The sequence below is a fragment of the Cervus canadensis genome, chromosome 22, assembly GCF_019320065.1.
Source record: "Cervus canadensis isolate Bull #8, Minnesota chromosome 22, ASM1932006v1, whole genome shotgun sequence".
NCBI lineage: Eukaryota > Metazoa > Chordata > Mammalia > Artiodactyla > Cervidae > Cervus > Cervus canadensis.
In genome coordinates, this window is record NC_057407.1 from 12,291,804 (window position 1) to 12,308,885 (window position 17,082).

Sequence of the window (17,082 nt, forward strand, 5' to 3'; positions counted from 1 at the left end):
AAGCTTATAAATGAATAAAAGATTATACGTAAATAACATAAACGTACTTAGGCTAGCAACTTATGTTTCTTTTTAAATGTTTATACCTTACTTATTTTGGAATATGAAATGAAAGTTCAACTGGTTTTTTTTTCCTTCTTTTTTCAAATAGCTATCAGTTTTTCCAATATCATTTGATTCCATCCTCTCTTGCTGAGTTAAAATACTGTGTTTATACAAACTTTCAGTTATAAAATAAATGAGTCACAGGTATGAAGTGTACAACACAGGGAATAATTATAATTATATAATATCTTTGTATGTTTAAATGATGACTAGACTTATCATGGTGATCACTATGAAATATATATATAGAAATACTGAATCATTACGCTGTATACCAGGAACTAACATGGTATTGTAGGTTAATTATATTTCAAATTCACAAATTCAGAAAAAGAGATCAGACTTGTGGTTACGAGGCAGGATAATGGGGGGGAAGGGGGATTGGATTATGGCAGTCAAAAAGTTCAAACTTTCAGTTATAAATAAGTACTGGGGATGTAATGTACAATATGATGAATATAATTAATACTGCTGTACATTATAAGAAAGACGTTAAGAGAGCAAATCCTAACAGTTCTTATCACAAGGGGAAAAAAATTTTCCTATTTCTTTAATATGTACCTATATGAGTTGATGGATGTTGATTACCACATTTACTGTGGTAATCATTATCATGATGTATGTAAGTCAAATCATTATGCAGTACAACTTAAACTTATACAATGCTATATGTCAATTGTATCTCAATAAAACTAGGAGAAAAAAAGGCGACTGTGGGATAAAAGGGGAAAAATGAATAAGGTCACTAGATTAGTAAATAGTATTGATGCTAACTTTATGGTTTTGATCCTTGTACAAGGTGTTAACATTAGCAGAAGATGAATGAAGAATATAAGGAATGACTTTGTTAAGTCTAAAGTAATTTCAAAATAAAAGTTAAAATATGTAAAACTAAAATGAATGAGTATATTCTGGATTTAATTGTGAAAAGCCTATTCCCTTCATTAATCAATTCTGAACTAACTCAGTATTTTTAAAATGTAATTTTGTAAAATGCAATACTATCTGGCAGGGTAAAGTACTCTTGACTGCTCTTTCAGTTTTTCTTCTTTTTCTCATGACTGTCATGCATTTATTCTTTCATAAGAATGATAGTATCGTCAAGTTTCAAAACTTACTCAAATAAATCTTCAACAGCTTTCAATAGACTGTTTTTCTTCCTACAGGTTCCATAATACTCCTTTTAAGATAATTTCTTAGTGTATCTTCTTTTTTGGTTCATGTGAACTGGATAGTTTCTTCCACGATTTTTTATAACACTTGTTAAAATTTATTCAACATTTTCATTTTACTTTCAAAATCTTATGAATTACTGTTGTGTTTATACAAGAAAGCTATTAACTTATATACGCATTTTGAAATTTCTACTTGTTGAATTCTCTGTATTCAAAACCGTTTCACAGTTAATTTCTCCCCAATTCTCGGCAAAAAAATAATTTTGCCTCTTAGTTGTCAAAATTTTACTAATTTTGTTTGTCTAGTTATATTTGCTCTATTCAGAAAAATATAGATAATGGCAAAGCAAGCACCTATGTCATGTATATAGCTTTCAAAGGAACTGCTTTCACTTTAGGCTTGATACACAATTTTTAAAAATCATTTTGAGGGACTATCTATTTAAAGGCTTCAATCCAGATGAATACTATACCTTATCAAATAATTTCTCCTTTGATCTACTAATATAAAGTATATTACAAAATTTTCCTAATTTTGACTAATCCTTGCATTCTGAGAATAAACTCCCTTCTACGTGGTCATGCTGCTCTCAAACTACTATGATTTCATTTGTACTTGATTTCATTTTTTCCCCCAAGCATTTTTTGTATCAATATTTATAAACTGATACTCAACTGCAGTTTTCTGTTTTTATTTTGTCAGACTTTGGAATCCAAGATTATTCTGTCCTGGTAAGACAAACTGGGACGTTTTCTTTGATCTCCATACTCTGTGATAATATTTTTTTTGGCTTTACTGCAACATGTGGGATCTTAGTTCTCCGACCAGGGATCAAACTCATGTCACCCTGCAGTAGAAGTGTGGAGTCTTAATCACCCCAGGACTGTCTGGGAACTCCTGGAATAATTTAAAGGGTGAAAGAATTTACCTATGGAATTATCTGACCTAAATACTTTTTGGAGTGAGCTCTCTGACATTAAAAAAAATTTTTTTCATGTTGTTATCTACTTAAACATGTTATTTTTTCTTGATTTCACTTAACTAACTGGTATTATCTTAGAAAGTTATTCATTTCATTCAGGTTTTACTATTATTATTTGTTTTTATTTATTTTTTGGCTGCACCAAGAGGCTTGTGAGATCTTAGTTCCCCAACCAGGGACTGAACCCAGGCCCTCGCCGATGAAAGTGCAAAATCCTAACCTCTGAACTGCCAGGGAATGCCCTCATTCAGGTTTTCAAATTTATTAACAGAAACACACAAGTCTTTAAGTTTCCTCTATATTTTATATGTTGAGCTTAATTCCTTTCTTTTTCCTTTATTAGGATAATTGGTAGTTTATCTCATTGAACCCATCAAAGTCTCCTTTTCAGTTCTGCTATTATGTTTTCCAAGTATTAATTTTTCTTTCCTTTATAGTTCCCTTCTTTTTGTTAGGCTAAAATTTTATATTATTGCTCTTTTTCTAATTCTGAAGTTGAATATTTTATTCATTTATTTTTGAGAAGGGGTGTTTTGAAATTAAAATTCTTTTCTGTGTGGCTATTATCTACATACCTTTTCCAAGTTACAACTGTCTTCAGTTCGACTGTCCTCTGAGTTGTCTGTATTCTTCTCATCATCCCCTTTATCTGCATTTGCAAATACAGAGGCCACCCGGACCACAGGCAAGGGCACATCTCGAGGGACAAACCTAACTGAGCTGATGGGCATGGTCCACAGTTTAATTTTCTTAAAAGATTTGGTTTTGGCAGAATATCGTGATTCACAGACAAAAACATCCTCATCTCGAAAATTTTCTGGGCATAATTTAAAGTATTCCTGGTGGATATAAGAATAAAATCAATTAGGTGAATTTTCTGAAAACCAAGCAACCAGAAAACAGACAAAAACACCAACCAAGCAAAGAAATAAAAGGTAAAGTGTTAAGACTTTTTGACAACTAACAACAAATGATAAATGGTTAGAGATCAGGAGTATTTTCTTATATAGAATGGCATTACTCAGTATATTCTATTTAGCTTATTTAGTTTACCTCCCTGATGAACAGGGAGGCCTGGCGTGCTGCAGTCCATGGAGTCGCAAAAAGTCGGACACAACTGAGTGACTGAACTGACCTGAAGTTTTACCAACTGCCCCTATGACAGTACATTAGTATTTCAGACAGCTAGTTCTTTAAAGCTTTGAGCCTGTGCCTATAGTAGACAGACAAACAAAAAATACACCATATTACCTAAAACCACACTGAAAATTTAATGATTCTTCAGAAAATGTCATCCTTAAAAATTTGTCTGGCAATATAAAAAAATTTAAGCTAACTGCATATACTATCGGAGAAGGCAATGGCACCCCTCTTCAGTACTCTTGCCTGGAAAAGCCCATGGATGGAGGAGCCTGGTAGGCTGCAGTCCATGGGGTCGCTAAGAGTTGGACACGACGGAGTGACTTCACTTTCACTTTTCACTTTCATGCATTGGAGAAGGAAATGGCAACCCACTCCAGTGTTCTTGCCTGGAGAATCCCAGGGACGGGGAAGTCTGGTGGGCTGCCATCTATGGAGTCGCACAGAGTTGGACATGACTGAGGTGACTTGGCAGCAGCATATGCCTATAGAGCATAGGCAACTAAGGGTCTTTCACCTTTACGCTCAGATTTATTTTTCCTCAAATCTTTACATAAAGCCAGAGACATAGCCTAAAAAAATTCAAACAGTTTTAAACACAACTATTCATTTCGTAAATATCAATTTTCTGTGGTTGTGAACTCCATGAAATAATTTACTGTTTGGGGATTAGTAAGTTTCTTACCTTGACAAACATGACCACACATTTTCCTAGAATTTTACTAACAGGAACTTTATTGTAATAGTCACTCTTAAAAACTTCTTTTTCTAGAAATTTTCGTGTAGCCAAATGGAATGTTTCATTTGGCCGATAAAACCAACAGCCATACAACCATTTTTCGCCTCAAAAACAAAGAGGGAAAAAGAGAGAGAATTACCATTAATGGAAATAACATATTCTTTGTAAAATGAGCAAATACTCCATCCATTCTGCCATGAGCTGAACCGAGCAATGTGCTTTTAGGCCATGGTTCCTTAATAGAATTATCTTAGAAGAAACAATACTTTAAAATAATAAAGTGCAATGACACCTAAAAATGCTACTTTCCCCCTTACAGTAAAAGATGTAAAATAAATAGAACAAGGAAGGTGATGGGACCTACTCTACTCTGCTGGGTCAGGACACAGCTTAAGCTGTGTGCTTTAATAAGGATGTAAGATATACTGAAGGACATATGTAGCACTTGGGTTAAAGAATACAAAGGTATTTTATATGATGAACAGCTGAAAGAACTGGATTGTCTGGATCACACTTCTGCTTGGTTTTGGCTTCATTAACTCCTATTCATTCTCTATGTTTCAAGTTAAAGGCAACTGTTCTAGGAAGCCTTTTTGAAATCAAATTCTAAGCCACATGTCTCTCTATAACAATTTCTTCTTTATTTGTGACTTTTACCAGAGTGGTTTTGCTAGGGACAAAACACAGACTTTTTGTTCTTCTGAATCTCAGCCAACCTACAGGGTTTGGTTTTTGGATTTTTTAAATAAGTATCAGTTGAATGAATGACTCTCATCTAGACTTCAAGAAGTTACATTTCTTTTGACTCAGCTATGCCACTGCCCAACAGTGCTTGATCCTATGTTCTTTATATAGTGGGTACTGAATTGTACTTATTAAGAGCGTAAAACAATTACTGTGGAAAGGCGTAAAATGTCTAAGTTACAATTTCCTTCCCTGAGAAACAAGGAGTAAAATAATCACAGCTCACCAATTTGCTCCCCAATTTAAAAGGAACTTACCAGCAGAATCTTCCCATAGTCTCTCAATACAGACGATATGAGGTTGTAGATTGGCCTCTGAGGGCTCCACATAGACGTAATCTCCAACATGGTACATGCTGTTCTTAAAGCTGCAGTCCTGGCTATATGTGCGATGTAAGCCTGAGAGGCCTGCAGCTCCTGAGGAATCTTCACTCTTTTCAGCTTCTTAGGTAAAAAAGAGAAAAATGTCCCCATGAAAGGGATGTGGGAATCAGATGCAGAATTAAAACTACACATACTAATACATTTAATTCTTTTCCAGATACTCCAAGGCAGGATTCAGGACAAATAGTATGATATCCACATTCCCAATAGTCTCCACTCGAAATTGTCTTTTTAAATTACAGCCAACTGCCATTAATTTAAATAAATACATAAATAAAGTATCTACAGAATAAAAATAATCACCTTAATAATATATGCTCACTGTAGTCATTTTGGATGATACAGAAAGGTATAAAGAAGAAAACAGGCCACTCATAAATCATGTGATCCTAGAGATAAATCTTGTATGTACTTTCTTTCCATCTTAATACCTCTGAAATTTCTTTCTTCTGACTGTTATTAACATGGTTATGTCACAATGAATGGAATCTTAGAACTAAGGAGATATGGAACATGTATTTCACACAGTATACTGTAAACTATATATGAAAAGTATTAGTCACTCAGTCGTGACCGATTCTTTGCGACCCCAAGGACTGTAGTCTGCCAGTCTCCTCTGTCCGTGGAATTGTCCAGGAAAGAATACTGGAATGGGTTGCCATTTCCTTCTCCAGGGATCAAACCTGTGCCTCCTGCAATGCAGGCAGATTCTTTACTGTCTGAGCTATCAGAGAAGCCCAGAAACTATATCTTTATACACTTAATATCATAAAAATTTCCTCTGAGATCAAATGCTTTTCAAGAAGATTTTTAGTTTTGCTAAAATATATTTTTTAATGGTTTCCATATCACAAGCTGGAATCAAGATTGTCAGGAGAAATATCAACAACTTCAGATATGCAGATGATACCACTCTAATGGCAGAAAGTGAAGAGAAACTAAAGAGCCTCTTAATGAGGATGAAAGACAAGAGTGAAACAGTGGGCTTAAAAGTCATCATTCAAAAAACTAAGATCATGGCATCTGGTCCCATCAATCATGGCAAATAGATGGGAAAAAAGTGGTAGCAGTGACAGATTTTATTTTCTTGGGCTCGAAAATCACCGCAGATGACTGCAGCCATGAAATTAAAAGATGTTTACTCCTTGAAAGTAAAGCTAAAACAAACCTAAACAGTGTATTAAAAAGCAAAGATGTCACTTTGCCAACAAAGGTCTATATAGTCGAAGCTATGGTTTATCCAGTAGCCATGTATGGATGTCAAAGTTGGACCATAGAGAAAGCTGTGCACTGAAGAACTAATGTCTTCAAACTGTGGTGCTGGAGAAGTCTTGAGAGCCCCTTGGACTGGAAGGAGATCAAACCAAACAATGCTAAAGGAAATCAACCCTGAATACTAATTGAAAGGACTGATGCTGAAGCTCCAATACTTTGGCCATCTGATGCGAAGACCTACCAATGAAAAAGACTTTGATGCTGGGAAGGACTGAAGGCAAAAAGAGAAGAGGGTGGCAGAGGATGAGATGGTTAAGATAGCATCATCAACTCAATGGACATGAATCTGAGCAAACTCTGGGAGATAGTAAAGAACAGGGAAGCCTAGCATGCTATACAGTCCATGGGGTCACAAAGAGTCGGACATGACTTAGCAACTAAACAACATATAAGCCATCATTTACAAACACCATAGTTTTTTTTTTAGTAAAAAGCTTTGCCCATTTCTTTGATTACTTCCTTTGGATAATTTTTAATAAATGGAAGATCTGGAAATAAGTACATTAAATGTCTTTAAATGCATGTTCCAGACTGACCCCCAAAGTCTATACCAATTTAAATCCATCACTATTTGGCTACAAGGGAGTGGGGGTCTGTTTCTCCATTCATTCTCTAATACTGGTATTATAAATTTTTAAAAAAGTTTTGGCAATTTTGGTGGAAAATGTTATCTAGTAGTTGATTAATCAAATGAATCCTTGTGACATATGCAGTAGATTCACAAGGTTCTTGAGAATTTTATACGAGCAGGAACACTGGCCTGAAAGGGAGAGAAAGAGTACAAAATGAAAGAAGGCTGGTAACCTCCCCAAACTCTAGAGACAGGAAACAGGCTGATAAAACTCAGGTACAAACATGTGCTATCTTTCATGAAAAAAGATGATTCAGAGGGAAAAGTGTGGAGCCACAGAGAACTAATTCCAGGCCTTGAAGTCTAATATTTTCTCCTGCAGCCTTCACTTTTTCTGTTTCCGCTAAGGTTCTTTTTTTGTTTTGTTCTTTATCTTAACATCTTAGAGAGATTTCACTTAAATATTTGGTCCCATTTAAATAAATATTGGCTTCTATTTAAAATGTTAGAACACTTAAAAAGCTGACTGGAAGCTCTCCATGCATACATAGAGCTGGCTGAATGGCAGATTTCATTGAGGACCAGATGTTATCTTCAGTTTTCCCCACTGCCTGCTGCATTTCTCAAGAGAAAAATTCTCCCTGTCTCAAAATTAAAAGCTATTCTAGGAGATCAGAAGTTTAGAAGATCAGGGGTCTCACTATCTGGTATAAATCCTTTCGTAACTCCCCTCTTCAGAACCATACCCCAACCCTTAGGTCAGCCTGCTCTCCCTGAGTCTGAACACTTCAGGGATGAACAGTCAGAGGAAGGGTGGGGAGGTAATCTAGAGGTTCAACTCCTTTAAATTTAGACTTTCAACTAAATTTTCTGTTTCCAGTCTTGCATGCACCTTCATTTTTCAGGTGTACATGGCATTCTAATGCTTGCGCCTTTCTCGACAGTAAATGGCCTGCTAAGGTCTTTATATGACGCCAGCCTTGAAGCCAGCATTAGCAACTTATCTATCAATTTTACTAGCTTCCAAATTTTAACTGCCATCATCTTCTCCTCCACTATTTCCTTCACTTTTTCTGAGGGCAGTGAATGCTTTTGTGTTTGTTTTTTGTTTTGTTTTAAAAGCCACCTTCCGTCATTTAAATTGTTTTGGAAGAAGGAGCAATGGTATCGGCATACAATCTGCCCACGTTTATGCAGTCTTACTTTTGCTTACTGACCCAAGTAGGAATAGTTAGTTCTGGCGTTTAATATAAAAACAGGGTGTGTGACATCTTGTCTCCCTCAATTTCCACTGATTATTAAGAAACCTACTCTGCGACTTAAAGACAGAGAAGGCTGACTGACATAAAACCACCATTCTCTCCAGCATTTTGCCATCTTTCAATACTCATAAATAACTAGTTACAACAACCTTCAGAGTTCTCTGCTTTTAAGCTTTTCGTACCCCGTCCTTCCAGTGCTGACCTCGCATTCTACAGCAAAGCACCACTTCCTAGCTACCTCCAGTCTCATGCTGCGGAAACAGTCTCTGAATTAGTGCAAAAGGTGAGTAATTACTAACAGGGATGCTCTGGCAGCCTCAGAAAGCAGTTCTTTGCAGCAGTCTTTCTTTCCTCTCGTCAGCAAAGCCTCCCAGGCTCGGAAGACAGGTACAACGTTGAAAAAGGAAATGCAAGTCTCCTAGCTTTTTTCTTTACGTGGCTCTGCTTTTCAACCACAGGTATTCATCACAGATTAAGTCATCGAAAATATTTCCTGGTATCTAAGGATCAATTAGCAGTGACCAGCAGTCTTTAAAACGTCAATACAGGGAATTCCCTGGCAGTCCAGAGGTTAGAACTTGACACTTTCACTAAGGAAGGCCTGGGTTCAGTCCCTGGTCAGGGAACTGATATCCCGTAAGTCATGTGGCATGGCCAAAACCCCCACAAAAATGTCAGTATTGCCTTTTCTCTAGAATGTGCCACCTTATATTGGGTTCACAAATCACTGCTAATCCACCAAGAAGGAAGGCAGGTGCCATAAGTTTTTGCTGCTCCACTCATTAAATCCAAGGCCTTAGAGCAGTGATTCCCAGACTTAAGTGCACATCAGAATGACCTACAGGTCTTGCTAAAAAAAAAGACTGTGGTGTCCCTCCCTCAGAGTTTCTGAATTGGTAGGTCTGGCATGGGAACAGAGCACCAGCATTTCTAAAAAGTTAACAGGTGATGCTGATGCTTCTTGCCTAGAGGTCATGCTGTGAAAGCTGGCTTTGCGTAATTCAAAGAGCAGCTGTCATTAATTTTGCATTGCCAGGGAAAGTATCAACTAAATTTAAACAGAAAAACTTCCAAGTATACAAAATTTTGTCACAGGTGTCTCAAACATCACTCAGTACAGTACTGGCATTCTGTCTTTTTCACTCACTGAATTCTGTTTTGATCTTTATTATTTCCTCTATTTACTTCAGGCTTGATTTGCTCTTCTTCTAAATTTCTGAAGTGGAAAAATGCATTCATTTTTATGAATTTAAACATGTATATTTCTAATACATGTTTAAAAATCTGTAAATTTCCTAATAACTACCTTATCTATATCCCATAAATTTTAATATATTATTTTTGTTTTTATTCGGTACAAGATTTTTCTAATTGTTCTTCTGAAGTCTTCTTTGATCCATAGTTTATTGAGAAATGTACTGCTTCATTTCCAAATATTTGGGGATTTTCTAGATTTCCTTCTGCTGATTTCTAATTTCTAATCTAATCCTATTGTGTTCAAAGAACAAACTTGGTATGCTTTCAATCCTTTAAAATTTTTGAAACATGTTTTATGATCCAGCTCATGGTCCCTTCTAGATAATGTTCCATGCAGGCTCTACAAGAATGTGTATTCTGTAGTCACTGGTGTAGTGTTTTACACGTCCGTCAGGTCAAGCCAGCTGACAGTACTGTCCAAGAACTCAGCCTGCTGTAAGAAGACCCACCACAGACAACGGTGTGGGTTCAACAACGAACATCCATGTCTCACAGGTCTGGAGGCAGATCTGGCCGATGGTGAGGACCCACTTCCGGCTTCAGACCGCCGTCTTCCTGCTCTTCATCCCCTTACAATGGCACCAACTCCACTGTGCTGACTGCACTCTCGTGACTACATCCAAACCTAATTATCTCCAAAAGGCCCCCATCTCCAAATACCAACATACTGGAGGCTACAACGTATGAATTTTGGTGGGGGACATAATATTCAGTCTATGACAGCCTAATCTTATTGAGTCATACTTTTGCCAATTTTTGGTTTAGCCTGTCATTTGCTGAGAAAGATACATCAAGACTCTAATAGTTGAACTATTTCCCTTTTCAGTTCTGTCAGTTTTGCTTTATGGACTTTGCAGCCCCACTGTTAGGTACATTTTGTTTGCTGCTTAGTTTCTAAGTTGTGTCTGACTCTTCCGTGACCCCATGGACTGCAGCCTGCCGGGTTCCTCTGTTCATGGGATTTCTCAGGCAAGAATACTGGAGTGGGCTGCCATTTTCTCCTCCATAGGTACATATACATTTGTAAGTATTATATGTTTTTGACCCTTTTAACATTTTAAAATGTCCCTCTTCATCTCTAGTAATATTTCTTAAAGTTTATTTGTCTGATTAATATAGCCACTCCAACTCATTATGGTTACTATTTGCATGGTGTATCTTTCCACTTTGCCTCATCAGCTTCTCGCAACTCTACACATGGGCAGCTTTCCAATCAGCCAAGAATGTGTGGAGTTTATGTGAGTCCTTCTACAGTAATTTTCAGGATATTCCTCAATGTCAACTGTTACCTGGGGGAAGCAAAGCTGCAAGTTTAGTCAGTTCATTCCTGCATCAACTGCTTTTGTTGGCGGTCAAGACACAAGACCACCCCCTCTTCCAGTCCAACACACACCCATACACACCCACGCGCTCTCTCTCTCACCATCATTAATGAGTACACTCCTCTGGGGAAAAGCTGCTGGTTTCTACTGGCAGGTAGCCCTATGCTGGTAAAATCAGTCCTCACCAACTGGGTTCCTTTCTCTTCTTTTTTCCATATGGCACTGCCTATGAGAATTTGCTTAAATCAACTTCTTTCACTCCCTTTCCTGAGGAAAAAATTCTAAGGAGCAGACTTGATGCCAAAGATAAATATGACTCTTGGAAAAGTTACACATTCTAGGGATTTTATGTGAACATTTTTTCAGGAATGATTAACTTCCTAATAAAAGTTCCTACTTTCAAATATTTCTAAGCTCTGGCAAGTGACTCAAAGTAACTTTTTTTTTTCAAAGTAACATTTTTAGGTTGATACAATTAAAATAAAAATTTCCTCCTCCTTATGTGGTTCAACCCAAACATCTACTTGTCTGAGTCCATATAAGGACAGCCATGCTGTTGAACAACAGGGCAGAAACTTAATGCACTCACTGCTCAGAATGCTTTCGAGCCTAAGATGGGCCCCTTAGGTTTTTATCTACCAGTAGTATTAAGAGGTATTAAGCCGCCACATTTGTGAATTAACTGACTCTGTTCTTGAAATACTAAGAGTAAGAGCTGTGTCACAGGCAACTTCCAATCTTTCCCAGTCTGATGATTAAGCTGACAATGACAAAAACATTTCCAGCTTACCATGTCCATTTTGTAAGAGCCAACGCCCTGAGTCTTCATTTACACAAAGAGAGGTCTACTCCACAGCAAGAGCAGCTAGAACAGAGTATAATAATGTTTCTTCATATTTAACAAAGTGAAAAGAAACTAACCTCTTTTTTCTTCTTCTCGTTTTAGTTTATCTTCCTCTATTTCTTTTGGCAGTTTTTCCTTCTTTTCTTTCTCCACATCATTATGCAAATGTTTTGTGGTATAGCTGAGTGCTGGTGAAAGAAGGATCTCTCCATTTTTGCAGAGTTCATCACGAATTTTAATAAAAAACTGCTGAAGTTCTACTGCGTCCTCATATATTTCAGAATCTGTCCTGTAACAGCATCAAGAACATTCATTGACACACAATATGCTTCTTTTAAACACCCTGATCATATGTTAAAGCATCCCGTGAAATGCTTCTTTAATGTAGTCACTGATACAGTGGTGACTTCTGAGCAGTTCTAATATGGGTATCTCCTTAAAATTTGTTCAATTTTACCTCAGTGAGCCTCCTGCCCACCAGTTTCCCTTTCCTTAAGGCTCACTCCCTGTACAGCTCATGTAAAAGGAAAAGCCTCACCCAGCTTCCTGGGGCAGAAACGTGGTACATGCATTAGCTAAGTTTGGCAACAGAAGATGGCTGCCAGAACCAAGGACTATACTAAGGCTTCATACCATGTGTAACACTTACCTGAATCTAATCTTGGGATTAATTTTAGCTTTCTTTTAGTTAAGGGATCAACACACTAGATAAAATATTAACAGAAGATTCAGCCCATTTTTTTTTTTTTTTTGGATCTATATTATGGTTGTCTAGGCTGCTAGGACTCAGTAAATATTTGAACCTAAACTTCAAAGTCCTGAGAACATCACAAAATGGTTGCAGGCCTCAGAGTTAGTGTTCATTTTAGTTCCTGAGAAATAACTACATAATTCTGGGGAACCAGCAGAGGCAACACAATGAAAGACAGAAAAAAAAAAATCATCTGTGTCATACTGAAAACTTTTAAGAGATTCTCCCCATTTACACGGAAAAGGCAATGGCACCCCACTTCAGTACTCTTGCCTGGAAAATCCCACAGACGGAACAGCCTGGTAGGCTGCAGTCCATGGGGTCGCTGCGAGTGAGACACGACTGAGCTACTTCACTTTCACTTTTCATTTTCTTGCATTGGAGAAAGAAATGGCAACCCACCCCAGTGTTCTTGCCTGGAGAATCGCAGGGTTGGGGGAGCCTGGTGGGCTGCCGTCTATGGGGTTGCACAGAGTTAGACACGACTGAAGCAACTTAGCAGCAGCAGCAGCCCCATTTATAAAATGAGACGATTGGGCAAAATGAACTTCATAATTTAGACTCAAAGAAATTTTATTACTATTTGTCATCCACTGTTGGTCTGAGGAAGGCCTAAAGATAATTCTACTAACTACTAGGAATATCAGGGTTTGAAAAATTATTCACAAAGGTAACCAGAGACAAAGACTTAGCAGCAGCCATGGAGGCATTCTGGTCAGGGCAGTGTGGATGCTGCAGCCAAACCCAGTCAGCTGCTTGCTGACACCAACTATTAGAGCATCAAACTTGAGAGAAGGCTCCAGAATGCTGCTCACAAGCACAGGTGACCTGGCAGCCTAAAACACTGCCAATAACAACCCAGATGAGTGTTTCCAGGGAGATTCTGGAATCTTTTCAGGTTACAGAAATGCTAACACTTGTAGGAAAACAATAAAACTGGCCAAGGAAGAAACTCGAACAACACTATTTTGATGCCTATTTTCTGAATAGAGACTCTGAAGGCTGTTCTGCTGCTACTGCTGCTGCTGCTAAGTTGCTTCAGTCGTGTCCGACTCTGCGACGCCATGAACTGCAGCCCATCAGGCTCCTCCGTTCATGGGATTTTCCAGGCAAGAGTACTGGAGTGGGTTGCCATTGCCTTCTCCGGAAGGCTGTTCACTTGAAATTAATTCTATAAGAGCTTATAGTTACAAGTATAAAATTAAAACTGAAAATGCACTTTTGATAATCCATGCTACATTCAAAGAGCAGGTTTATAATTCCATCATGCACTCAGAACATTGTGTAATTTAAAAATTAAATTGTGTAATTTAAAAATTACAAATTGTTTACTTCTGGGTTTTTCATTTAGTGTTTTTGGATCTGGGCTGATCTTGGGTAACTGAAACTGCAGAAAGTGAAACCTCAGACAAAGAAGGGGATACTGTAAAGTTACGTTGGACTCTTACCTCCTAGGCCTCAATAGCAAAAACTAATCAGGTCAACAATGGGAGAAAGAAAAGAGCTTATTTCTAACAGATAGAAATCTGCTTAGTTCCTACAATAATCATATTATCTATGCAAGGAACAAAGCTGCTAATAATCTAAGAAAGAAAGAAAGTGAAGTCGCTCAGTCGTGTCTGACTCTCTGCAACTCCACGGAGTATAGCCTGCCAGGCTCCTCGTCCATGGAATTTTCCAGGCAAGGGATAATGGAGTGGGTTGCCATTTCCTTCTCTAGGGGATCTTCCCGACCCAGGGATCAAACCTGGGTCTCCTGAACTGCAGGCAGACTCTTTACCATCTGAGCCACGAGGGAAGCCCAATAATAATCTAAGAGACAAATGTATTTTGGAAGACTCATTCACAGAACTAAGCCCAAGAAGTAATGGGGGTAGGGTGTGGGGTAGGGAGAAGAGGAGTGATTTTAGACTTAAGGACTGTTTAAGTAAACTGAAAACAAGAATAGAACTCTAAGCTCTATGAGGGAAGGGTTTGTCTGTTTTGCCCACTGGTATATTCCATGTATCCAGAACATGCTCATAACTGGTAGCTACGTTTAATAACTATTTTTAGGATAAATGAAAACTAAGAAATAACTGAACACAGATTCTGACTGCAGGATGCACTCCCCCCACGCCCCCGCTTTATTTCTCTTTCTCTCTGCACCACCCCCCCCAACCCCCGCTTTATTTCCCTTTATTTCTCCCTGCACTGTTGAAGAATAAGGACCATATCTGAAATGTGTCTCTCAGAGGCCTCTCCAACCTGACCCTAATAACTCTACCTGTCCTGGGAACACACCACACTCATTTCCTAACCTTATGCCTTTACTCACACCACTTACCTGATGTGAATCCCACCCATTTCCCCATGCTTCCCTGATATCTCATGCTCTTTAGAACCCTAAAGAAGTTTATTACTCCACCATCTTACTAAATACCAAGCAAGTCCTTAAATGTTCTCTCATGCCGGGAATGACTGCTCCCTAAGCACAGGTGCTGTTCCAACTATCAGACTTTAAGCTCTTAGAGCACAGAGCTCAAGTCTTACCATCCCCGGCTGTACTGCTGACTGGCCTGGTGACTGGCTCAGCAGCAGTGCTCTGCAGTGAGGAACAAGATAAGCCACTGCACTCACTAGTTGTGTGAGTACGGCAAGTTACTTCTCTCTGTCGTGCACGTCTTCATATTCAAATTGGAAGATTACTGCTTACCTATGATGTCTATAGTAAGGGTTAGAGATTGTCTACATGGTACTTTACAAAGGGCAAGCACTCAATAGGAAGAGCAAATATTACTTTTCACTTTTCTTTCAAGATCCAGAGCAAACCCAGGCTTCATAAAGTCCCTGACTGGAATTACCCCATGCCCACTGACTAAAGGTCTAGCAATCAGCATGACAGATAATAAGCTCTAGGAAGGTAGGGTTTGTATTCTTAACTCTTTGATTCTCCCCAGGTGATCCCAAGAGCACAAAGAAGACACACCATAATTGCTGAACTGAAACTGTTTCCACAGCTGAGTATATGCTATTGTTGTGTGACACATATACAGCATAGATCAAAATTTGAAGGGGATTTAAGTTTGATGGAAATTTAAATTTGACTGCCTCTTCTTTTCATAACATTTAATGTCTGCAGAATGAACTTAAAAGTGACAAATCTGAAATTAAAAAGAAGCCCTTTGAGGAGTCTGAAATGGCAATCAAATTTAAATCAGTGTAAGCTCAGATCAATATTTTAGAGCTACTTTATTATTTCTAATTAAAAGCATTCCATCCTTTTAAAATACATGTTCTATGAAAGGCTATATTTTAAAAGTTTATCCTTTTCAACATATCCTCAATTTTGTCTCTCATTTCTTCCTCTCATTGGCCTTAGACAATTCAGTAGTGTCTTCTCTCCCCTAGAACATTCTTACTCTCTATACATTCTAATTAAAATTCAAAATAGCACCCCACCAACTGTATGCTGAAATAGCACATCAAAGCAAATTCTTTCTTCTATTTTACATTAAATGTCACACCTTCTCAAAAAGGAATGACTTTGAAAACATACCGATTCATCCTTCTTGCCCTCTCCAATACTTCAAACATATGCTCTTGAAATAAATCAAGCCGTCGGTAGCGGTTATTTTCAACATTCTTCCTAATTATGTCAAAAGTAAGAGGAGGTTTGTTTGGAAAGCTGGGATCCACAGCAGGAATTTCTGCTAATGAATCACTGTAGCATCTTCCTTCATCATCCTGATGACTCATGACTGACACAAAAAGATTATGGATAAGCTCCTGAATCAGCAAGGTTACATTTGGGACATGCGAGTCCTCATCTCCTTCTAAGTCTCTCCGAGTTTCAAGCAGGACTTTGTGTAGGACAAGGGCATCTTTGTAGATCAAAGACTCAGGCTCATTGTATGTACAGGCATTGTTAAACATCATGACGAAGTCCTCAACCATGGAGTCTATATCTTGGTATTTGTTGGCCATCATGTGACTTCGAATTTTTTCCATGTCCATGGGCTTTTTAATGGTCAAATAGTAGTCAGGCAGCTCCGATCTGGAGGGAAGCCTCAGAAATATGGCACTGAGACGGCGACCCCTCTTATCAGTATAGTTCTTTACAGCTTCATAGACTTCATTTAGTTTCTGCTGCATTGGAGTCATGTATTTTGATTTTTTAGGAGAAATACCACTCTTCCTACCTAAAATAAAAGATTTAATGTTAAATGGATAAAACAAATGAACCTAAATTTGTATATAGTTGATAGCCTAACCATAAGGAAGGAATTATTTCAAGTGATGTATAAAAAAAAATAATTAGCATTTTTCTAGTGAAATATATCCCATCAACAAAGAAAGAACTAGAAAAACAAACTATTTTCAGTACTCATATTTTTGGTGGGACAGTAAGTACTGTTATGTTGAGACAGTGTGAATAAGGCAGAATAAAGGAAATGAGCAGTTATGTGACACTCTAATTCCATCTCCTATGGTATCCTGGAGAACTGAGATTTTCATCAAGGCAGAAAAAGAGATAAACACATTAAAACAG

General features: G+C 37.8%; 1 protein-coding gene across 40 annotated transcripts in view; it reads right to left on the reverse strand.

Annotated features, from left to right (window-relative positions):
- PBRM1 (polybromo 1) overlaps positions 1-17,082 on the reverse strand; it is a 106,294-nt gene that overhangs the window by 29,736 nt on the left and 59,476 nt on the right. For 34 of the 40 annotated variants that reach the window (XM_043442501.1, XM_043442521.1, XM_043442507.1 and 31 more), the window contains 5 exons: positions 16,090-16,732; positions 11,878-12,089; positions 5,144-5,329; positions 4,089-4,246; positions 2,839-3,102 (listed from right to left, as the gene is read on the reverse strand). In XM_043442501.1, coding sequence (XP_043298436.1) covers positions 2,839-3,102; positions 4,089-4,246; positions 5,144-5,329; positions 11,878-12,089; positions 16,090-16,732 — 1,463 coding nt within the window. The remainder of the gene's footprint in view (positions 1-2,838; positions 3,103-4,088; positions 4,247-5,143; positions 5,330-11,877; positions 12,090-16,089; positions 16,733-17,082) is intronic. The other 6 variants (XM_043442522.1, XM_043442508.1, XM_043442512.1 and 3 more) reach the window with 1 other exon arrangement.